The 24,627-nt window shown below is 45.4% G+C and overlaps 2 protein-coding genes across 8 annotated transcripts in view; one reads left to right on the top strand and one right to left on the bottom strand.

The window, feature by feature from the left end:
- The window catches only part of SLC25A26 (solute carrier family 25 member 26), a 149,330-nt gene extending 127,866 nt beyond the window's left edge, over positions 1-21,464 (top strand). Inside the window, exons 5-10 of one of the 5 annotated variants that reach the window (XM_065933338.1) lie at positions 8,480-8,549; positions 14,595-14,659; positions 15,637-15,710; positions 20,010-20,393; positions 20,711-20,866; positions 21,341-21,464. In XM_065933338.1, the coding sequence (XP_065789410.1) occupies positions 8,480-8,549; positions 14,595-14,659; positions 15,637-15,710; positions 20,010-20,127 (327 nt within the window). In that variant the 3' untranslated portion in view covers positions 20,128-20,393; positions 20,711-20,866; positions 21,341-21,464. Of the gene's footprint in view, positions 1-8,479; positions 8,550-14,594; positions 14,660-15,636; positions 15,711-20,009; positions 20,394-20,710; positions 20,867-21,340 lie in introns of those variants that run through there. The other 4 variants (XM_065933336.1, XM_065933337.1, XM_065933335.1 and 1 more) reach the window with 4 other exon arrangements.
- LRIG1 (leucine rich repeats and immunoglobulin like domains 1) overlaps positions 21,186-24,627 on the bottom strand; it is a 112,414-nt gene continuing 108,972 nt past the window's right edge. For 2 of the 3 annotated variants that reach the window (XM_065933331.1, XM_065933333.1), the window contains 4 exons: positions 24,315-24,440; positions 23,710-23,859; positions 22,948-23,190; positions 21,186-22,862 (listed from right to left, as the gene is read on the bottom strand). In XM_065933331.1, the coding sequence (XP_065789403.1) occupies positions 22,603-22,862; positions 22,948-23,190; positions 23,710-23,859; positions 24,315-24,440 (779 nt within the window). In that variant the 3' untranslated portion in view covers positions 21,186-22,602. The remainder of the gene's footprint in view (positions 22,863-22,947; positions 23,191-23,709; positions 23,860-24,314; positions 24,441-24,627) is intronic. The other variant, XM_065933332.1, reaches the window with a different exon arrangement.

Here is a 24,627-nt window from a genome sequence, read left to right as displayed (position 1 = left end):
ATGTGGGTTTGATCCCTGGGCTGGGAAGATCCCCTGGAGAAAGGAAGAGTAGCTCACTCCAGTATTCTTGCCTGGGAAATCCCATAGACAGAGGAGCCTGGTGGGCTACAGTCCATGGGGTTGCAGAAGAGTCTGACTAGTAACTAAACAACAACAAAATGAATTCTGGAATCCTTTTTTAAGTTTAACTCAGTGTATGTCCTACAAACAGGTTGTACCTTCTCCCTCCGCCCCTGTGCCGCACAGCAGGCCTCACGGATCTGCTTCATGCGTCCTTGTGTACACGGTCTGTCCCGCTCTCCCAGGCCATCCCGCCCCCGCACCCCCCGTGATGTCCACACGTCTGTGTCTACTCTTCTTTGCAAATAGGTGCATCAGTACCATTTTTCTAGATTCCACATAGAAACATTAATATATGATATTTGTTTTTCTCTTCCCGACTTCACTCTGTATGACAGACTCTAGGTTCATTCATATCTCTGCAAATGATACAAATGTTCCTTTTTGTAGCTGAATATGTTCCATTATATGTGTTTAACTTTATCCATCTTTACCCATTCCTCTGGTGAATGACATCTAGGTTGTTTGCATGTCCTGGCTGTTGTAAATAGTGCTGCACTGAACACTGGGGTGGGTGTATCTTTCAGAACTATGATTTTCTCTGGATATCTGCCCAGGAGTGGAATTGCTGGGTCACATGGTAGTTCTGTGTTTAGTTTTTTAAGGAACCGTTTTACTGTTCTCCACAGTGTCTGTATCAATTTGCATCCCTATCAACAGTGTAAGAGTGTTCCCTTTTCTTCACACCCTCTCTAGCATTTAGGGGTTTGTAGATATTTTGATGATCTCTATTCTGATTGGTGAGAGGTACCTTGTAGTTTTGATTTGCATTTCTCTAATAATTAGTGATGTTGAGCATCTTTTCATGCGCCTCTTAGCCATTTGTATGTTCTCTTGCAGAAAAGTCTGTTTAGATCTTCTCCCCATTGTCTGATCGACTTGTCTGTTTTTTTTGATGTTGAGTTGCATGAGAAAATTCGTATTCTTTAAAGCACATTATTTTGGACATTGACGTAGTTTGTTCATTCACTTGGTTATTCTGATATCATTCTAGTAAAAGTTATCATCTGTATATAGAACTGTGAAATGTCTTATAGATACCTTTGTTTGCTTTCAAGATACCTCTAACCTATAGATACAAGTTGGAGCATTTATAAACTGTCACTATTTAAACTTTGGCAAGGTGCTTAACTTCTCTGAGCCTCAACGTCCTTGTTTGTGAAATGATTAAGTGGCAAATACTTTGGAAGATTGTGGTTAGGATTATATGAGTTAATGTATGTAAAGTGTTTGGTGCCTGGAGCATAGTAAGTTCCGTGTGAGTGTAGTTACTGTGGTTCCTGTTACAATGCTCTGTGTTTGCCGTGGAAGTTTTTCACTTGAATCTTAATCTTTTGGTTCTAGAGATTTTTTTTGTTTGTTTATTTATTAGTATCTTTTTCTAATAAAAAATTATTTCTTTTTATGTTTCTAGGCTAAGTTATTCTGGCCAGGTGATAGTGGAAGGTTATGCTTATCTTTGGAGATTCTGTTTTTAAATTATGTCTTCAGCCTTTTGGGTCTATTTTGACCCAGTGGTTTCCCCACCCCACCCCCCCCACCCCCCTTGGCAACCAATTTTTTTTTCTTCCCTAGATTATAGCAGGCACCTCTGTGAAGCCTTCTTCCTCTTATAACCTCTTCTGTCCTCATTGTACCCCCATCAAATATTAGACCTGGGGACTGCTATTTCTTTTCCCTCTGACTTTACACTGCCTGAAACGTAGTAGGTATTGAGTAAATGCTCAATTTATGAATTATATAGTGTCTCTGATTTTTCTTCTCCTGTATGACACATAATACACATCTTATTATTTGTTTTTTATTACTACTTATAAGGTCTTCCCAGGTGGCTCAGTGGTAAATAATCCACCTGCCAGTGCAGGAGATGCAGGAGACACAGGTTCGATCCCTGGGTCAGGAAGATCTCCTGGAGGAGGAAATGGCACCCAACACCAGTATGCTTGCCTGGGAAATCTGATGGGCAGAGGAGCCATGTGGCTGCAGTCCATGGGGTCGCAGAGTCGGACACGACTGCACCTGAGCACATGCTCACTACTTACAAACTCAGCATTATTTGTAGTATTTTACGTCTGTTTGGAGTAAACTTTGACTCTGTGGAATCCTTGCAGGTACCAGCAGAAACTGTAGATGACTTTCAGTCATTTCCAAAATGACCATTGATATTCTATGTTTTGTATCCATTTCCTGAAAACTCAGCAAAGTAAAGAATAGTTGTTGTTCAATTTGGCATTAATCTGATAAAATAAACATTTTGCCACCTTTAAAGTAAAAAGTTGTGACTTCCCTGGCTATCCAGTAATTGAGATCCTGCTTTCCAAACAGGGGGCATTGGTTTTGATCCCTGGCTGACAAACTAAGGTTCTTTGTGCCTTGGAGTGTGGCCAGAAATTGAAAAAAAATAAACAGATAAAAAGTTGCTGTTCTCCTGAGTTGGTTCTTATGCTGTCTCCAGTACTTGTAAGAGCTCTGGAGAAAATAACGTTTTTTACAAAAGCAGACAGATATACTTGGAAACATTAGAACATTTACAGAAAAATACCAGAAATTCTGCTTAATGGCAAGACTATCTTTAGAAAGCTGTTTTTGATTAAACTTTCTTTTTTTAGCTAATCTACTTCCACTAGTAAGGTTACAAAAATCTATTTGATTATCAGCTTTACTCAGTCCAGTGATTTCAATAAAGATACTTTCCAAGTAAACAGTCTCATTAGTTAGGTGGAAGGAAATGCTGGAGCTGGACACCACACATTACTCTACATTTGATGTCTGACTGCAGCAGCGTTGCTAAAGCTGACAGAGACATACGTGCCTTGGTTTGTTTACATGGTGGCTTTTCCATTTCTGTAGCAGCTTTCTCAGCCTTCCAAGTACATTTTCAGTGGAGAATTATTGAGAGTAGGAAAGTAGTACTAAGTTAGCTGTTCTTTCGGTTGTGCGTGTATGTGTATGCATTTAGAGGATAGCGGCTGTACAGTGCTGCGTTCCTTTCTGACGGCCAGTGAAGTGAATTCGCTGTCGGGCCACCACGCCGCCCCTCGGCCACCACACGGCACCAGGTTGAGCTCCCTGCGCCATGCAGCCGTTTCCTGCTGGCTGCCTGGCTCACACGTGGTAGAGTGTATGTCCATGCTGCTCTTTCAGTTCGTCCCAGCCCTGCTGTCTCCCTGGCCCGTGTCTGCGTGTCCATCCGCGGCATCTGCGCCTGTATTCCTGCCCTGCAGATATGTTCACCTGTACCATTGTTCTAAATTTCCTGTATATTCAATATTATGTGATACTTGTTCTTCTCTTACTTCACTCTGTATGAAAGATGCTGGGTCCATTCATATCACTACAAGTGACCCAGTTTCACTCCTTTTTATCTTGTTGTTCTTCAGTCGCTCAGTCGTGTCCGGCTCTTTGCGACCCCATGGACTGCAGCATGCCAGGCTTCCCTGTCCTTCAGCAACTCCTGGAGCACGCTCAAACTCATGTCCATTGAGTTGATGTCATCCAACCATCTCATGCTCTGTCATCCCCTTCTCCTCCTGCCTTCATTCTTTACCAGCATCAGAGTCTTTTCCAGTGAATCAGCTCTTTTCATTAGGTGGCCAAAAATATTAGGCTTCAGCTTCAGCATCAGTCCTTCCAATGAATATTCAGGTTTGATTTCCTTAAGAATTGACTGGTTTGATCTCCTTGCTGTGCAGGGGTCTTCTTCAGACTACAGTTCGAAGGCTTCCATTCTTTGGCCACTTGGGCATTCCATTGTTTTGGCATTTTTATTGTCCAGTTCTCACATCCATACATGACTACTGGAAAAAGCATAGTTTTGACTCTATGGACCTTTGTCAGCAAAGTAATGTCTCTGCTTTTTAATATGCTGTCTAGGATTGTCATAGCTCTTCTTCCAAGGAGCAAGCGTCTTTTAATTTCATGGCTGCAGTCATCGTCCACAGTGATTTTGGAGCCCAAGAAAATAAAGTCTCTCACTGTTTCCATTGTTTCCCCATTTATTTGCCATGAAGTGATGGGATCAGATGCCATGATCTTTGTTTTTTGAATGTTGAGTTTTAAGCCAGATTTTTCACTCTCCTCTTTCACCCTCATCAAGAGATTCTTTAGTTCCTTTTCCTTTTCTGCCATTAGGGTGATTTCATTTTCCTCTCTGAGGTTATTGATATTTCTCCCAGGAATCTTGATTCCAGCTTGTGCTTCATCCAGCCCAGCATTTCGCATGATGCACTCTTCAGACAAGTTCAGTCAGCAGGGTGACATATACAGCCCGATGCCCTCCTTCCCCAATTTGAAAGCAGTCTGTTGTTCCATGTTCAGTTCTGTTACTTTTTGACCTGCATACAGATTTCTTGGGTGGCAGGTCAGGTGGTCTGTTATTCCCATCTCTTGAAGAACTTTCAGTTTATTGTGATCTCTGCAGTCAAAGGTTTTAGCATAGTCCAACGTAGATGTTCTGGAATTCTCTGTCTTTTTCTGTGACCAACAGATGTTGGCAGTTTGATCTGTGATTCCTTTACCTTTTCTAAATCCAATTTGTACATCTGGAAGTTCTTCATTCACATACTGTTGAAGCCTAGCTTGAAGGATTTTGAGCATTACTTTGCTAGCATGTGAAATGAGTGCAATTGTGTGGTAGTTTGAACATTTTTTGGCATTGTACTTCTGGAATTGGAATGAAAAGTGACCTTTTCCAGTCCTGTGGCCACTGCTGAGTTTTCCAAATTTGCTGGCATATTGCATGCAGCACTTCTGCAGCATCATCTTTTAGGATTTGAAATAGCTCAAACTGGAATTCCATCACCTCCACTAGCTTTGTTCACAGTGATGCTTCCTAAGGCCTGCTTGACTTCGCACTTCAGGATGTCTGGCTCTAGGTGAGTGATCACATCATCATGGTTTTCTGGGTCATGAAGATCTTTTTTGTCTAGTTCTTCTGTGTAGTCTTGCCACCTCTTCTTAATATCTTCTTTTTCTGTTAGGTCCATACTGTTTCTGTTCTTTATTGTGCCCATCTTTGCATGATGTGTTCCCTGTCATTTTTGAGTTTGCACCCAAGTACTGCATTTTGGACTCTGTTGTTGACTACAAGGACTAGTCCGTTTCTTCTAAGAGATTCTTGCCTACAATCATAGATATAACCGTCATGTGAATTAAATTCACTCATTCCTGTCCATTTTAGTTCAGTGATGGCTAAAATGCTGATGGTTCACTCTTGCCGTCTCCTTTTTGACCACTTCCATTTGCCTTGTTTCGTGGACGTAACTCTGCAAGTTCCTATTCAGTACTGTTCTTGCCAGCATCAGACTTGCCTATCACCACCAGACACGCCCTCAGCTGAGCAGTTTCCCCTTTGGCTCAGCATCTTTGTTCCTTCTGGAGTTGGAGACTCAGACACAACTTAGCAACTAAACAGCAGTGTTCTGTTCTGTATGCCCCACGTCTTTGTCTGTGGGTGGACGTTTAGGTTGCTTCCAGGTCTTGAGGTGTTGTAAAAAGCGCTACAGTGAACATTGGGTTCTGGATGGTACCCAAATAGTGGGGTTGCTGGTAGTTCTGGTTTTAACTTTTTAACGCACCTCCATACTGTTCTCCATAGTGGCTGTATGAATTTACATTCCCACCAGTACTGCAGGAGGGTTCCCTTTTCTCCGTATCCTCTGCAGCATTTAGAGATTTGTAGATTTTTAATTTTGAAGTAGTTCATTTGCTTAATTTTATTTTCAGTTGCTGTGAGTGGTCTTTCTCTAATTGCAGTGAGCAGGGGCTACTCTTCATGGTACAGGGGCTTCTCACTGTGGTGGGCTCTCTTGCTGTAGATCATGGCTTCTGGGTGCACAGGCTCCATTAGTTGCAGAACTCTGGCTGAGTAGTTGTGGCACATGGGCTTAGTTGCTCCAAGGCATGTGGGATCCAAAGCAATGTACTCTGCGTTGGAAGGGGAGTTCTTAGCCACTGTCTCACCATGGAAGTCCAGGTTTGTAGATTTTTTGACGGTATCTCATGGTAGTTTGGTTTGCATTTCTCTAATAATGAACAGTGGTGAGCATCTTTTCATGTCCATTGGCCATCCATATGTCTTCTTTGGAAAAATTTCTGTTTAGGCTTTGTGCCCATTTTTTTTAATTGGGTTAGTATTATTATTATTTTTGATATAGAACTGAATGAACTGCTTCTGTATTTTGGAGATTAATCCTTTGTTCCTTCATTTGCAAGTATTTTTTCCCATTGGGAGGGTTGTCTTTTCATCTTGTTGAGGGTTTCCTTTGCTATGCAAAAGGTTTTAAGTTTAAATAGGTCCCATTTGTTAGTTGTGGTATATTTGATCACCTATGAAAATGTCACACCACCATTGACAGGATATTATATATACCATTCTAACCATTGTAATGAATATATTCAAGAGGTCTTATTTCTAATATTCTTTGTCCTTATTGTGGTACTTGCCATTATGCTAGAGGCCCCAAGCAGTTCAGTAAGGCAAGAAAAATAAAAGGCAGTAATTAAGAAAGAACTGTCAAAACTCAGTAATTACAAAACAGACAGCCCAATAAAAATGTGTAAAACATTTGAACAGACACTTCGTAAAGAAGATATTTTATGGATGGTAAAAAAAAAGTACATGAAACGGAACTCAGCATTATTAGGGAAATACATATTGAAACCACAATGAAATACTACTGCACATGAATTAAAATGGTAAAACATTAAAAATACTGACAGTACCAGATATTGGAAAAGATGTAAAGAAACTGGTCTAAATGTAAAATGGTACAACAGTTTCTGGAACAATTAGTTTCTTAAAAAGTATACCTACATACGTCAGCCATGTAGTTCAGTTATTTCACTCCTGGATATTTTTCCAAGAGAAATGAAGGCATGTGTACATATGAAGTCATAAATATAAATGTTCATAACAGTTTTATTAGTAGTAGCCCCAAACTGGAAAAATTGTATAGGTCCATCAACAGGCAGATACATAGACAAATAATGATGCATCTATACAATGGACTATTATTTAACCAATAAAAAGGAACAAATGATTGATATCCACATTATCATGAGCAAATCGTACAAAAAATCTGAAGGAAAGAATTTGTGTTAAAAAGTTAATGTATAATTACTTTTATATAAAATTCCAGGAAAGGCAAACTAATCTACAGGGATCGATCAGATTGTTTAAGGTTTGGTCAGGAAGGGCAGGAAAGGGGGATGTCAAAGGGACAACAAAGCTTTTTGGGGTGATGGATATGTTCATTATCTAATCATGGCGATGGTTTCATATATATGTGTATCAGAAGTTACTGTATCACCTACTTTAAATACATGTAGTTTACTGGCTATCATTTATACCTCAAGAAAGCTAAAAACAAATAGTATAGGCTCTGGTGTTAGAAAGCGTGGATGAAATGAGACTAGCAACAGGACCTGACTCTCAGTGCTGTTATGAGGACTGTGGGTGTTTTGGAGTTTTTTTGTACATTTGTTTGTTTTGGTTTTTTTTTTTTTTTTTTTTTAATATTTATTTAGCTGTACTGGGTCTTCGTTTTGTCATGTGGAGATCTTTCCCATGGATTGTCTAGTCGTGGCATGTGGGATTAGATACTCTGTGGGGCAGGTAGGATCTTAGTTCCCTGACTAGAGATCAAACCCACGTCCCCTGCAGGGCAAAGCAGATTGTTAACCACTGGATCACCAGGGATGTCTTGGGTTTTGATACGTGTTCAGAGGCCTGACTCAGAGCTCTTCACCATTTGAAATGACTGTCTCATTTTCTAGTGTATTGTAAACTCTCAGCAAGCAAGGCACCACACCCGCCATCATCTTGTCTAGTTTGAAACTCAGCATGAGTTTTATGTTACACATATTACACAGAGCAGTGTGAAAACATTTTGAGGAACTTTACATTGTTTAGTAATAGAATCAGCGTCCTTCAAACATGTACAGCATGGATAAAGATTGAAAACAGAACTGTGGAATTTGGTATACACTGCTTTGGAATAATTTGTGTATTATGGTATTTCCATGTTTAGAATTATACAGGAAATATTTTAAATGTTACATTGTCTTAAAGATGTTTTTATTTTTATGCCTATATATAAATGTGTGTATATGTGTATGTGTATGACACGTATTCCCGGAAAATGGTTTCCTTTGGGCACACTAATGTCCCTGTCCCCCTGGTTTCTTTGACTTATTTTAGAAGGTCGTTAAGTCCTTGGGAAAATCACTTATGTCATCAGTGAGGAATGCCACCAAAATAGCTTCTCACTTAAGTTCCCATCCCCAGAGCTAGCCCACAGGAGGCTCTGATAAATTCAGATCTTTAATCACGTGTGTTTCTCTTTCTCCTTTACCACAGGCCCTCTGGTCCTGGCGGCAAGATCACGTGGTGAATTCTTGGCAGTCAGCAGTCTGTGGAGCTTTTGCAGGTGCAAAGGATTATATTATACTGGGAAAGACCAAGGAGGGGGAGAAAAATGTGAAAATATTAACTATGCAAAAACAACATTCTTCAGAAATTCCAGATTGTTTAGAAGAAGAGAGCTCCACTAGTCTGAGAAAAGAGTGTCTGGATGGGTGTTGTGGGGGGAGGAACTCCTGCTAAAAAGGTGTCTGCCTGAAAGACAGCCAATTTGTTTTTGACAAATTTTTCATTTTCTTTTTATTAAAGCCTTCACTCAGGCCCTTGGATTATCTTGAAGATGTTTTAGCAAGGCCTCTCTGCGAAGAGCCTAGCTGTGGGTGCAGGGCTTCCAGTGCAGCTGTCTGCCTCGAGCACTTCTTGGGGGGTTTCATCAAATTCTGCAGGAGGCAGTGATTCACGGTCCCTGTGACATGTTTGACAGCCTTGTAGATTAACTATTGTCAGAACAGCAGAGGCTGCTCCACAACTTACCGAAGGCTAAACTGCATGGTGTAGAAAATACGGAGGTCTAAGCATCTGGGCGTCTTTCTAGACATTAAACAAAGAGCAGAGTGACAATATGCATTGTCATGCTATCTATCACTTGGTCATACGCATTTTCCAGTGAGGTTTTAGGGAAAACACAGAAGCTGGAAAGAATTTAGTAAGTGAGAGGTGTAACAGTCTGAGAGAGAAAGGCATTTTGTTGTTGGAAATAAAGGTAAGTGAGAATTACAGTTGAAATAAATTGAAACGGAGATTTGCCAGAAAACTATAAACTGCTGGTTTTGATGCAGACCCCATAAAGTGACAGATACATGGGCTTAGGATACCAGCTTTAGTGGAAAAAAAAATTCATTTCCAATTTGTTTTAATGGTCGTTGGATGGACTTTTTGTTATAGTGATCAGGAGAACAGAAAACATACATTTTTATAGGATCCTGTAGTAATAACTGGACCCTTCTGACTTGTAGAATTGATAATCCAAAATAAGACTATTGCCTGTAGATACGAAGCCAGCTCGGATTGATTATGACGGGTGATTGTTTCCACATGATCCATGTCCTCAGCTGCGTTAAGTGGGTAGGTGGTCTTGATTCGTTTGCCAGTGGTCAGGAGTCCTCACTCCCTGGTACCTATGAGGTTCTGTCTGTGGACCCCCTTTGGAGCCTGGGGGTAAAGTGAGCATTCTGGAAATTGAGTCATACTGGCTAAGGAAGGCCACTTCTTAAAGTGAACATACTATAAAATGTCCCTGTGTTAAAACAAATATATATTTTTTTCTGGTCTCTTTCTTTAAGGAGTTAATTCAAGATATACTTGCAAATGTATCATTCCTCTTAAGGACATGTGTGTTCATTACAGCTCCTTTTTGTGAGAAACATTGTATGATAGACAGTAAGCATTTAGTTTAGTCAGAGGTGGCAGGAGGTGGGGGTGCGGCAGAAGGGGGAGAAGCTTGGTATCAGTGATCTCGGCGGTCTCGGCTGGCAGCCACTGAAGCAGGGCTTCGGTCCCGGCCAGAGATTGAGGACGGGTCATGGCGGAGAGAGCACCAAATCTTAGCCAGTAGACAGTGGTCAGTGACAAGACCCTGGCTTTTCAACTTTGCAGGAAAAAAATTCCCACAGAGATGGGAAGTGAAGTTTTTATTAGGTGGAAAAAGAGTACAGTACGTGTGGACAGAAACCCCCACAGGCAGACTTAGAGAAAGAGTCCCTGAGTTGTGCCCTCGGGGCAGTGTGGATTACTATAATGAGGCATTTCTTCCAGCTTTCCTTTGGCTAGTCATTATGGTTCGCCTGGTTCGTAGCCCATATTTGGTGTACCTCAGGATTCTTCTGTGTGTGCGCACGTGTCTGTTAGCCGAGATGGATTCTACTGCAGAGGGTTATGCGTGGAGCATCTCTTAACGTCACTCCCCTTTGATCGCCAAGACCTTTTCTGCGCATGTGTGGTCGGGGAGGTCGCCTGACTTGGAGAATGAGAAATCTGTGGGCTGGGCCGGGCTCAGCCTCCCGTCCTGCTGCTGTCACCCTGGAGTTTCAGTCCACAGAGAGTGAGTCTCCAGTCACTTGAGCCTGGGTGGGGGAGACGCGGGCTGTCTGCTGCCTGCATCACCAGTGTCCACTGTCTGGGTCGCTGGGGAAGCTGGGATCGGCGCAGCCGATGGATTCGCCCAGAGCTGCCGCCCCCAGTGCTGGCTGGCCTGTCCGAGTCACAGAGCTGTCAGACCTCTGTTCTGTCCGCAGCTGAGGAAGGAGACTTCGGGGCCTTGCTAGGCACCAGTTTCCTTACCTGTGACGTAGAAGCAACTGTCCCTCCATGAAGAGGTTGTTTCTGGGACAGGTGATAGTGGGTGTTGTCGTCGTTTAGTCCCTAGGCTGTGTCTGACTCTTTTGTGACCCCACAGACTGTATAGCCTGCCAGGCTCCTCTGTCCATGGGATTCTCCAGGCAAGAACACTCCCTTCTCTAGGGGATCCTCCTGGCCGAGGGATTGAACGCGCATCTCCTGCATTGGCAGGCAGATTCTTTACCACTCAGCTACCTGGAAGCCCCTGCATAGCGTGTTAGTGTTTGGTAGTCTGTAGAACTACATTTAAGGAATTACTAGTATTTCAGTAAAAACAGCTAACACCCAGGAAATGAAAAGCTGTCATCATCATAGTAATTCTTAATTGCATGGGGGGAAAAAGCACATTAATAAATTTACTATACCTAATCATTGCCTCTACTAGGGTATAGATTTAAAAGCTCTTCCAAGACAACTATCTTATTTTTTCAGCTGACATCTGATAGGAATTTGCCCAGGGTCTGCAGAAAATTGTTAGTAGATGTACATGTCTTTAACAGAAGACAAAATTAAATAGGTTTCTTGTTTACATTCCTTGTTTTGAAATTTTAGTTGGTACAAATATTGACCCTGAGGAACAAGGTTACTGTTTAAAAACCTTTCTAAAAGATAAGCATAATTGGAAAATACTTCACATTGTGGAAAAGTGATATTCTGTAAGAATTTGCTGCAAGGTTGTGTACTACACAGTATAGAGACATGAGTCCCGACTTGTCACACTGGGCAGCCCGTAAGTTCTGGCACGGTTGCCCGCTGCACTTTTCAGCTGTTTTCGCCTTACATGGCCATAAAGGCAATGATAAAACTTGCCCTTAAACCAGAAATCTTATTTCTCATCCCTGTGTGCCTTTCCAAGTTTAAGCTGATTAAATTGTCACAGACAGAGCTCTTTCTGGTCATCCTTGGCGCTCTTTGGTGCCCATGCTTGCTTTATGAACCACTTGGCACAAATATCCAAAAATGTCCCTTGAGATTGGAGGTGTTGATGGCTTGTCATGCTTAGAAATTCCCTTGGCCTCTGGTCAGGGGGTTAAATTAGGGGGAAAAAAATGAACTTTGGGACTGTTGCCAGCTTCCTCACTTCAAGTTAACTCCTAAACATAAAACCATCATTCAGTCTGCACAATTATGACATCTGCTGTATGGTGATATCTGCTATTCTAATGCTCTTTGATTCATTTCCTGTAATGAACACTTACACTCTCTGGGAGGAGGGAGGAGAGCCATGGCTTGAAATCCTGTAACAGGGTGAAGGATCATCTGGGTAACAAATGACAGGGCCCGATTCGGTCTGAAAGAAATGCAAGCACGTTTGTTGCCATTGTTGTTGTTGAAGCCCCATTTGTTTGGGGCTCCCGCTGGAGCAGCTCTTCCTGCTCCCAGCTAGTGAGTGGGGGGCAGTGTGTGGCAGCCCCCGACCGCTGTGCCCCGCCCCTACACTCCTAGCAGATGTTGGAGGTGACAGCTCCAGACTTAGTGTAGGCAGGTGGCCCCTTTGTCTGGAGGGGAGAGAACCCTGAGGACACGTGAGATGCTGTTTCACTGTAAAAATCTAATTTCCCCCGAATCTGGTTCTTGGAAGCAGTTAGCCCAGCATTAAGTACAAACCTGTCTCTTGTGGAACACATAGAAAATTGTTTCACATGTGATTTGAATACTAAAGTAGCCTGCAGTTGCTATACCAAATAATTATTTCCTGTCTAATACGTTAGCATGTTCCTTGTATTTATTACCAGAGGTTTACAGTTCCCTTAAGTAAAATGTAGAAAATAACTGCATTTTAACTGAAAATACAGCTCCCCTGCTCCCTCCCCATTATGACCGGTTATTCTATTACATGATCTTCACAAGTCCTTCTTACAGCCTCATAAAAAAAACACTGTGAGGTCTGTGAATTAAAGCAGTCTTTGATATTTGAAGACATTTAAGTTGACATTAATAACTTTCATAAAATAAAGTTTCCTTCATGGTAGTAAAATTAGGACCTATTTCAGCATATGTTTTTGTCTCACTTTTCTTCATATTACTTTCAGGAAACAAATCACTGGAAGAATATTGGCAGGCACCTACAGTAAAGGAATGATGAACTTCACTAATGGCCAAAATAAGTTCAATTTACAGTATCCAAATTTAGTAGAAGACAAATACTTTTCAACATGGGTGATTCGTGAGAGCTTGAGTGGTCAGACGGGGGACTGATGATGTCCTTGTCAATTTTTAAACCTTTTTAGTTGGTTTAGGTCAGTTTGAAACATTTTCAAACAGGAAAATGGTTATGCAGTTAGGAATTTAAACAACTGGACAAATTTGTGTTTGTCTTATTCTTATATCAAAGTCATTGTGTAATGAAACAGTACTACTTTTGGAGCCAAGATACATGTGACTTTGAGTATCAAAGGCAGAGTAAATGGTTAAGTGATTTAAAGAAGAGAGTAGTGTTTGAGGATTGAGTCCACAGAATTTTAAAAATACTTGCAGTTTAGCAGGTTTCTGAATTTCAGGCAACTTTTGAATTGGGAGGAAAACATTTCACATTCATAACTCAGAGGTGGCTAAAATAAAAGGCAACTTAGTATGCGTGTTTCTGCTTTACTCTTTAGCCCTAAGATTTGTGCCCTTCTGGGTATATCTTTCAAGAAGTCAGCATCATAATAAATAACATAATGTTACCAAATGGAGGAGGTTCAGTTTAATGATCTTATTTCAGCAACATATTTAGAAAGATATTTGGCAGAGATCAGATGACCTCCTTGTTCACACAACCCAGAACTTAGAGGGAGAGGCTGCTATTTCTGGAGCATCCTTCACACATGTGTTGTGTTCAACTCTTAGAAAACTGTCCAATTTCACTGTGGTCATGGAAGCTGAATCTTTAGAAAACCCTTTTGGGCTTACTGTTTCAGTCTTTTTTGGGACTTTGGGGGTCTGCAATATCTCTTTGTAGCATATTGAATAAAATATTGATACCAGATACCGTGATTTCTGTTAAAAAAGAAAAAGTCTTCCACTTCCTCTGTGTGTACGTACAGACCCTTTTAAAATATGTAGATTTTTTTAAAGATCCATTTGGCAGTCACAGAATTTAAATAAAGAGGACAGAGCCGTAAGGAAGAACTCGGGCTTGAATCAAGACTGACTCTAACAAGAAATGAGTTTAGAAATCTTGTTACTCTAGCTGTCCTGTTGATCAGAAGTCTGGAAATACAGAAAAATGTACTCTCTTAACCGTTAAAAACCCAGCCATGTATACCAGAAATTCCCACAGCAATACACGTTTCTCTTTGCCAGTTTTGCCTCAGAGCAGAATCCATAGCAGCGTTTTGGAGTCAGATTAGAGAACATAGGCCCGCGAAAGGCATGGACCCCCCGAGACTCGTGGGGTGCTGCAGTGCCTCTCAGGCAGGGGCGGGGTCTGACCACAGATACCCCATGTACACACAAAGGTTCATGCGCTGCTTCACAAGAGAGCAAGATACGTTGTGGGGCCTTTTCTTTAAACTTGAGCGTATAAAACGTTGTCCCGTCACCTCTGTGATACGCAGTTAGACATCACTGCCAAGCAGCATGTGTGCGTCCTATTTTTGAATCAGTCAAGTGGATGTAACGATAAAGAAGTATTTTTGGCAGAGTTACGAGGAATTCTGGAATAAAAATTATAAAATGCCATGTGGTAAACAAGGCCTCACTTGTGTGTTGTGTGTTTTTATGTGCACAGGTGGCTTTGCAGCTGCAGTCACCACGCCTCTGGACGTGGCCAAAACAAGAATCATGTTGGCAAAGGTAAGTGGTAAAATAAGGTATCGGACACAACAGATGCTTGTCTCCATAAAGGCCAGGGCTTATATGTATATGAAGTGAACAAAGGTGGCGTGATACCTGTGCGTCAGCAGCCTTGCGCTGCCTGTTGAGTCGTGAATGGAACTGCCTTTGCACAGAGCACTATCCACAGGAATCGCCTGATGGCTGTCCTTTTGACATGACTTTCTTCTGTCTTATGTGAGCAGGTGGGGCTGGCAGGGCCTCTGGCTGGCAATGCTGTTTTCAGAAACCCCCTGTTTTTACTGCTGATGGTCCTGAGGCTCAGAGAGCTGGCCCGCTTCACGCCAGGGAGCAAGTCTGAGGCTCTGAACTCAGCTCATGCTTATTAAGCTTTCACCAGATGAACTAGGACAGTTTTCAGAACTGTTAATAAATGCCATGAAGAAAAATTATCTTTAAAAAAACTGCATCAAGACTTCAGAGAAGTTCACAGAACATATCTGAACCAAAACGGTGACTCTGAAAGGTCATGTGGAAAAGTGGAAGAAACAAAGACAGAATCGTAGTGTGAAACTTCATAGGGCAAAGCCAGTTTTAAACAGAACGTACTGTTCTTTATCAAATGTGTGCATTAGCCACTTAGAGAAGTTTCATAATACCATTATACTGATTACTCCCCATCCTTCTCAGCAATTATACCGCTTCCCATCTTTTTCCTGGTGGGTAGTAGCCTGTGAATTGTCTGGGGAAGCTCTGCTCATCGGTTGATGGTGAGAGAACTCACCTAGAAAAGCTGCTTGGGGTAGGATTTGGGCCAGATGAGTGCTTGCTGCAGCTTCGGGTGTGAGGGCTGCTCGTCCAGGGAGCGCCAGGGAGCTGATTCCCCAGGGCCTCGCCAGTCCGCCTGAAGCTGTCCCCGGTGGGGGTGTCGGGGAGCCGGCTGTGAGTGGCTCGGGGAATTTTGTGAGACTATGTCTTTGCCTTGTCTTTCCTTGCAGGCTGGTTCCAGCACCGCAAGTGGGAACATCCTCTCTGCCCTGCACGCGGTTTGGCGGACACAGGGGCTGTCGGGGTAAGGCCAGGGGGAGGCTTCTCCACCCTCCTCCTCCTCTAGCCGTGTCGGGCACACCCACCCTTCTTTTTCCACTCGTCCTGATCGTGGAGACGTTACGTCTGATGTTGCGTGTGTGAGGCGCTGCTACACAATCGAGCTGACGCAGTGCTGTAGCCGGTAGGTCCCATCCCAGTGTCAGGCGATGTCCGTGTGTGTGGCCCCTGCCGCGTTCTGGGCTGCAGCAGTGAGAAAGCCAGCGTCCGCTTGTGGACCGGGACCCGAGTGACGAAGGTAGCGTTGTTAGAAGACAGTGTTTGTGGTTTGGGACACTTTCACCTCTCTTAGTTATCGCCTTCAACATAGCATGGTGCGTGACCCCCCCCCCTTGAAGCCCACAGCTTTGTATCGTCAGCCGAGTGCTTCATACTCCAGCGTAGTGTCCCGCAAAGCTCTCTTTAAAATATTATTTCAGTACTGCTTTTACAACATGTAAACCTGTTCAAGCGCTTCCCCGGTGGCTCAGCAGTAAAGAATCTGCCCGCAGTGCAGGAGACACAGGCTTGATCCCTGAGTTAGGAAGATCCTCTGGAGAAGGAAGTGGCTGCTCACTCCAGTATTCTTGGCTGGGAAATCCATGCACAGAGGAGGCTGGCAGGCTACAGTCCATGGGACACAGCTAAGTGACTAAGCACCAAAGCTGTCTAAAGGTTGGGATCTGTGCGGATGGGCGAAATCATGATTCTCTCTGGCCTCATCTCCGGGATTTTCCTGAGAGCCCAGCCTCCTCTCAGGGAAGGTTGAAGGGAGCCTGGGGACAAGGCTGGTATGACACAGCCCGGCCACAGCAGCGCCCCTCCTCGTCCCAGAGCCACGGCCGTCAGTCATGTGACTGGTGTGGGTCCGTTTGGCAGGTTTTATGGCAGCTCGTTGACAGGCTGGAGAGCCTGGTGCAGGTTAGCCAGGCCCAGGCAAGGGTATTTTGCAGAACAGCCCCATCCTGTATTCAAAACAGCTAACGGTGTGTAGCCTCACTGGCTGTGCCGCCTCCCAGCGGATGCCGCGTGCCTGTAGGACACGGGGTATGGAGACTGGGGCTGCGCTCACAGAGGAGTGGTGAGCCTGGGAGGGCAGGGTGGGAGCTCGTCTGTCCTGAGTCAGTGACGCACGGCTAACTGATGGTGAGGAAGTAGGAATCTGGTTGCTCATAGCTGAGACACTTTGAGTTTGATGTCAGTTCCTCCTGAAGAAAGAAATGGTATGAGGGGGGAGAAAATGAGCTATGAAATAGCCCAGAAAAGGTTCTTAGGGCTTCAAATAATGACTGGGCCACACAGAGGTGTTGCCTGCAGTAGCTTTTTTAGGTTATCATGTCAGACTGCCCAATTTTACTCATTTGTTTTGATATCATTCTTAAAGAGGCTCTGGCAACTATTGGTCAAACCTCTGCCCTAGACCTTAGCCCTGTGGAGTCTGAGTGGGGCTGTAGCCTGCCTGCCTTTTTCAGGAAGGTGGTGATGTGTGTGGGGGTGGCCTTGTTGGCAGGACTGTGGAACCAGAAGCTCGCGGAGATGGGATTTCCCCGAGATGATCAAAACTTAACCTCGCCTGTCCTGGCGGTGGTGTCACTGGGTGCTGCCTCATGGGACCACGCCAGAATTGCAGGCAGAGACAGGGCATTATCCTCATGCCGAGGGCCTGTCCCTGCTCCTGCTGTCAGCCCTGTGAAGGGATCTTACCTTCCAGAAGCTTCTTGAGTCCTGGGCTCCCATTGGTATGCCCAGTGCGGTCCTTAGCTGAGTGTTCATTAGCTTCTCATTAATGTGATAGGAGACAAATAATCTGACAAGGGAACTGTAACAAAAGGCAAAGAGAGAAAGGCCCTGCCATCTCGGGCAGCTGTTCTGAGCAGTGAGCCTAGGCTTCTGCTGCTTCCTCTGTCCTCTACGCAGAGGCCCCGGGGGCTCCTGGTGGTCCTGGAACACGCCTGCCGGCTTTGCAGAGGGTTCCAGCTGCCTCGAAGGTACAGCCTCGCGCCTTGTGTGCACGTGCACACCCCCCACAGCCCAAGCCCCGCTCAGGGCTGGTGCTGAGCTCCTGGCATCCGTTAGAGCAGTGACGCGCTTGGGTCACTCCAGGGAGGGCGGGGGGAACCATGTTCTGGCACAGATTTGGGAGATGTGCCCTTGGGCAAATTGGTTTCTCAAATAAAAATACCACACGCTCATGCAGCCCAGTGGCCCGAAAGCAGACGGGAGCCTGTTTATCCTGCTCCGTCCTCCCGCTCGCCTCCCGGCCTTCTGCTTTCCTCTCCTGCGCCCTCCCGAGCGCCGCCGCTGCCCCTCGGCCCTCGCGTGGCGCCCCGCGTCCTGTCTCCCGCCTGCTCCCTCCAGCGAGGCTCCGCTCTGCTCCAGCCCGTGTCTGAGTCTGGTTGGGGTGCTCACTGGACAGATTACTCTATGTTAAAGCTGTAATGATGTTAACAGACTCAGTTGTCATCTAGTGAAGCCATAAACTGCTTCCGTCTGCCCCTAGCGTGGAGCAGCTGAGCTCATTAGCAGGGCGGAGTGAGACACTGGCTGTGGAAACGAGGCAGGGCGGGAGGATTCTGTGGCGAATGTGGTTTCCACAGCTCAGCCCCTGCGGCCGCCCGGCCAGCTCGGCTCTTTGTGGGATGGGGGATGGGAGGTGACGCTGTTCTCCAGGTCAGAAGGACAGAGGGGCCTGAATGCAGAAATTTAGGGACACCTCATGTAGAAACAGTTTGCACGGTGCTGGGCTGAACAGCTTTTTCCTCACAAATGTGTTTTCACCGTCTGTAGAATCTTCATGTGGACAAGAAAAAGGTTTTCATTTTGGGTGTCATTTTCGTTGATGATTTAAATTCTCAGCTAACTAAATCACTGACCCCCAGAACTCCTGTCGAGTTTGTTTTCCTCAGAAGTGCTGAGGGCTTACGTGGTGGGATTGTCTGAGGAGCGGGGAGCTGGCCTCTCCTGGCAGTTAGACAGAAAGGGGGCAGCTGGGCAGCTGTGAACTAGGCTGCCTTCGTGAGGTCTCCTTCCTGTCCCGGTCTTGGTGAGTCTCCCTTCAGCTGAGCATGGAGGTTTCCCAGACTGTCAAGGCTACCCCAGGCTCCTGTTGGCATGATGTATGTATTTTCAGCTTTCCTCCCTAGATCTGACCCAAAGTATTTTTAGTAGGGAGTTCACTAGTTCTAACTTTGTAATTTTGTTTTCTGCTTACACAAGTAATACTGTTGGTAAAAAGGTTCAGTTGTTACACATAGGCGAGGAAAGTCTCCACAGAAAGTTGAGGACACATGTCGGCCGTGTTTGTCCAACATGCAGTCACATTACACTGCTCTGGGACTTCTTTTAGAACCCATTTTGTCTGTCTTCCATTGAGTCCCTGTGGACGACCTTATTTTTCAGTTGCAGAGTCTCCCAGGTTTGTCTCCTGTACCAGACAGAATCTGTAATCCGAGAGTGGGTTCTTTGCAGTTTTTGTTTCATCAGCGAAACCACGATGACCATCTTTGAACAAATAACTGTGCGTCGCTCTGGGAGTGTATTAAACAGTGATTGCCCAACTTACAACCCCAGTAACATTATTCTTTTACTTTGCATTTCTTTGCTTGTTCCAAAGTTGCAACTTTGATGGTGACTGGCCTTCCCTAGTGCTTGGGGACAAAACCCATAATGAGGTGCTGTTCCCTCCCAGCTGGAACAACCCATCTGTCTTGCCCTTCATTAGAGGAGAAAGAAAATGGGATCCCTGGAGACTGGATTCCCCAAGTGGCATCACATTTGTGGGGTTTTAAGGACAAAGTGGGACCAAGTGAGTCACCGGGAGGAGCAGGAGAGTCGTTGGCAATCTCCCTAAATACCCAGGGCCCATGTCAGGTTTAAGGTTTCGGGGGGCTCCAGCCTTCCCCAGGGGTCAGCTCATTGACATTTTTATTAAAAAGTCGATTTCACTGTCTCTCGAAGACAGAAATGGTGTGAAAGTTGTTAACAGAACTCTCGTGGGGATCAAGTTAGTTTGGACTAACTGCTGGACTAACCCACTTGTGGTGGGTGCTCACAAGTAAGCTCTGTTTGGTGTTCGGCCACTTTAGCCAACAAACAGCTGGGCTCCAGCTTCAGCAAGTCTGCTCGGGAATGTAAGTGCCATTCTGAAAGGAAAAACACACACATCTCAAGTGCTGTGTGCGGTTTAATGAGCGTGGTGGGTTAAGTTGAGCAAGTTGTAGGTGTTGGAATTTAACCTTTTTTACACACACAGTTTTTAAACGTCTTTCCTCTTGCCTCCCACCAGATTATTTGCAGGTGTCTTCCCTCGAATGGCAGCCATCAGTCTGGGGGGTTTCATCTTTCTTGGTGCTTATGACCAAACACGCAGCTTTCTGTCGGAACTTGGCAGAGAGAGCCCCTGAATCAGAGACGGCCCCTGCCTTCAAGAAAGGATCCTGCTGTGAGAAGAGTTTCCCTTCCATTGAGCAGCTGTCCAGCCATCTGAACAACGAGACACAGTGCGGAAGCCCAGTCCCGCTCGGGTTACAACATGGAGGACACGTCTTCCGCGCTGCAGGCTGGCTGGGGTGACGTCATCGGCTCGTTTGCCAGAGTGGAGAGAGAAAATGATGTCCACGCCAGTACTCTGAACAATTTTTTTCTCAGAACCCCTCAATAAATAAGCATGGTAATGCTGAGTCCAGGCCCTTTCAGAGCCTTCATTTGATCTGTATCTGATCTTTCATTTCCTGCCACCTGATAGTGGAGTCAGCCAAAGGCAGGGATGGTTACAATTTTAAAAGAATGGCCAGAAGGGGACTTACGGAAAAAGTTGGGGATGTGGGTGGGTTTTCCCCCCTGGGTTAATTCCAGTTGCATCAGCTTACAGCTTTGTGTAAAAAGAATGAACTACAGGTGCACGGCAAGCATCTTTGCTGGTAAGCAAGCTGCTGGTCTTAATGACCATCAGATTTCACCTATAAAAACACTTGTATTCTTTCACAGAGACGTGTCCAGCTGCTCATGTGGTGTCTCATGAGAGAGAACCCAGTCTCGGCTCAGCGACTAGCTGGGCCGTCACCGACCTCTCCCCTTATTTCAGACTCAGAGCAAGGGCCGGGGCTGGCTTTGCAAACACGGTGGTTTCATCCTTCCTAATCGGTAAGGTTCACCGTTAGGAATTTTAAGCTCAGCACTGGAAATTGAAGAGATGAAGTGAGAAGGTCACCATTCTAGAGCTTGACTAATAAGCTCCAGGTGTTAGAAAAATTCAGAGAGAAATCTTAGGAATCCAGTGCTGTCATGTCTTCCCTGGAGCAACAGTATATAGTTCTGCTTTGACTAATTTTTTTTTCCTTTTCAAGAAGTAAAAGGGTAATTAGGGCAGGATGACTCCCTTACAAAGGCAGTCTCTGGAATTAAACAGGATGAAGCATGGCTGGTTAATGTGGGTATAAAAACAACCCGCCACACACTTAACATGTTATAAATGAACCTTTATTAAAGACACTTCAATGCCATTTGTTAGACACTTCAATATTTTACATGTTTTTCAATGTACATTGTACCAAAATTTCTATAAATAAATAACTTTGTACATAAAAGTAATACTTCCTCTTTCACATTGCCTCTCAGAAGCAGCAAATTCACATATTTTGTGGAAGTAACAATCAGTTAACTGTTGAGAACAGAATTCTAGATGTGCTTACCTTTTGGGACAGTGGTGACAGCTGACAGTGATTAACATAGGTAAGTAACCATTCCATCAATACATCCCCTTCAGCTTTTTGGCTAAAGGAACTTGGCTTTCTGAGATTTTTAAGGACCTTGTTTCAATGTAATTTTTCCTGAAATACACATTGGCACTCACAAGATGGTTAGCAACAGGTCTCAAAAAAAGTGCAAAAATACCCAAAACCCAGGAGGAGAGCTGATCTCTGAGAGTCCAAGCCCGGGGCCATCTGGGTGAGGGAAGGACATGGCCAGGCCTGCTCTGGATCCTCAGTAGAGACATATGAGCCCTGAAAAGTGAGGACTCGGATTTTTTTCTCCCCTAAGGCCAATGTAATATTAATTATATCGGCAGAACTACAACATCACTATTGAAAAATCCACAGGTACCAACACCAGCAGCCTCTATCTTATTAAAAAGCCTCAAATGACCATTGAATGATACTGACAAGACCACATTTGCCTTTCTCACAGAAGGAAGAAAGGCATCCTAATTGTTGGAACCGATTGCTTGTGATGGATTAATATTCCACCTGTTAGAGAAAGAACTTAAACCTACAAGAACGCCTTCACCGTGAAGGAATGTGACGTCTGCCCCTCTGGGCTCTACAGGGAGGTCCCCGCAATGCTGTCCACACAAGCAACCGTGACAGGAAGTTGCTTCCACTGCAGATACAGCCTCTGGTGGTAAAGCATCCCAGGGATGCCAGAGCGCCTCCTTTCCATCCACCTACCAAAACCTCCTGTGAACAAATGTGGTGTGTAGCTTCAAGGAACTCCCATCCATGCATTAAGGCACCAGAACTAGCCCCCCCTCCAAAATTAAACAGCAACCAGGTATGAAAAATAATAATGTCAACGTTGTAGGATTTTTGTTTCTGTTAACCATGCACTAAAGATTAAAATAGCCTCTGTAAAAGATATATATAATATATATGGCATCTCTGAGAACTCTTATGTACAAGGGTACCAAATGCTTCTCTACCTTTTGTACACGCTGCTAGCCTCTTGCATTTCTGTGCTTCTACTGCAAGTCCTTTCACACTTGCCGCTCCACGTGGAGGTGAGAACTATGTACAAATCAGTGATGCCCGAAGCCAGGCTCCCTCGCGGCCTCACCCACCTCTCTTTCCTACAGACGCCTTGAGGGCCGAGGTAGACAAAGCCTAGCTTTTCGGTGCAAACAGCAGTGGTGTGCTCCGTCTCCCGGGGGGCTGTCCTGTCAGGGGCGTGGACTCGGAGCCGGAGTCACAGGCTTGGGGGAGGTGTCCGTTGGAAAGAAGCAAGTGCTGGCCTTCACTGGGCACGTCAGGGGAGCCCGAGGCGGCATCCGTGAGCTCAGGCTTGCCTGGAGCTAACACAGATGAAGGCTGGAGGTCTAAGGAGTCCGGCTCACACAGCCGCGCTAGAGTCCAAGAGGATGCCCCTAGGAGGGGAGAAAGGAGAGGCCACGTCAGCCTGGCCGCACAACCCCCCAACTGGTGACCCTCGGAAGACAAAGCCCCCGTTACCTTTCCCATCGAGAGGCACCACGGGCTTCTTCAAGGCGGCCCGCATTCTGTCGTGGTTACTGGGGTAAAGGGGCCCCCTGCTCGGATGCAGTGGAGAGTGTGGGTGCTCACTTGGGCTGGGCTCCTGGCTGCTCAGGGTTCCCGGCTGGCTGCCGTCCCCGGGCTGAAGGTGGCAGGCTGGCTCCTTGGAGTAACCGTGCGACTCAGCGCTGCAGTCACCGCACCCCATTGGGCCGCCGCGCTCTGTGGATGAGACAGAGAACCATCAACTACTCTGTAAACACCTCCCCTCCCAAGTCCGTTCACAAAGGACTGTGGCCAACACCAAGCTATTCGTGAAGAACATAGAGATCGTCCACATTGAAATGCTGCAGGTTAATTTCTTAATCAGACTGTGAACTGCTACTCTCTGATCCCAGGGGAAAAAATCCAGTGTGCATGAGGCATTGTGCAGTGTCAGAAGTCTCCTGAACAATTAGACATCTGGTGTCAGAGTGGCCCTGGTGCAAAGGTACCTCTTTATTTGTCACTTAAAAATCTAAACTCATGCTTACACACCGTAGTATTACTTAAGCGACATCCTACTCTGGAATTTAAAAAGAACCAGGCCACACTTCCTATTTATAGACTGAATGCCAAATTCTGAGATAGTTTTGACATCATCAGTTATGTGTCTCCCCCCACAACTTTCATGTAGCGAGTAGGTCAACTCATTTTGCTTTCAAGAGCTAAATACTCTTTCCTGAGGAAAGCTTGTCATACCCATTGTCTTCTGGGGACCAGGTGGGCCATCAGCCTTCTCCACCACTTTCCAGGGCTCCTTGGTAAACCCAACGCAGAACTTGGGCTGCCTGCACATAACACCGTGAGCTTCCACCTCGGGAAAGAGGCCTGCGTCTCTTGGACAAACACCTGCAACAGACTCCCATCCGGTTAGACTCTCTTCCTGAGGTGGGCATAGCGCTTCAGACGATGCTGGGCAAAAAGAACGGGCAAGGCGACCTGCACAGGGACACTCTTCAAGAGGTTCCTCCCAGGGGTCTGTTCCGGGGCTGCTAACCCAGAGGGCCAGCGAGGACCCTTCTCTAACACTGCCTTCACACCAGGCCGGCCTTGCAGCACCCAGAGCCGTGACGCTAAGCAGTTCGTGGTTTGGATAAACTCACTCCAGACCACTGTGCAGTCTTGCAGTGTGTGTTTCTGAAGCGGTCTCCTGCTTTGCTGTAGGCAGTCCCACCTTGTCCGGATTAGGAGATGGTAAACCCAACTTGCACAGGTTAAGCCCCAAAAGACCCACCAGCAGACTCGGGTCACCCAAGCTGACAGGTCCCCATGCTTAAGAGGATGCGCTCGGGCTGAGGCCCTACCGTTGCTCTCCAGATGCCCGTTGGCCTGGTGGCCACCTTCCGTCCTGACCGCAGTCTCCTGTCGATCCGAGAGTGTCCCCTGAGAAGAGAGGTAGCTCGGGACGTCTGGCGGCACGATGGTTTCATCTGCAGGGAGGCAAGACGGTCAGACAGCAGGGGTCCCGACCCTCTGTGGTGATGACAAGCAGACGTGGGCAGCCGCTGGAAAGCTGTGCAGAGACGCCGTGTGGCGTCCGCACTGGAGGAGCCCTCCTAGCACCTGCTTAGCCTGACTTTACCCAGGATTGGGAGAGAGGTCTGTCTGCCTTCTCAT

Source organism: Muntiacus reevesi, chromosome 4 (genome assembly GCF_963930625.1).
Source record: "Muntiacus reevesi chromosome 4, mMunRee1.1, whole genome shotgun sequence".
Taxonomy (NCBI): Eukaryota; Metazoa; Chordata; class Mammalia; order Artiodactyla; family Cervidae; genus Muntiacus; species Muntiacus reevesi.
This window is presented reverse-complemented; position numbering and strand designations above follow the sequence as displayed.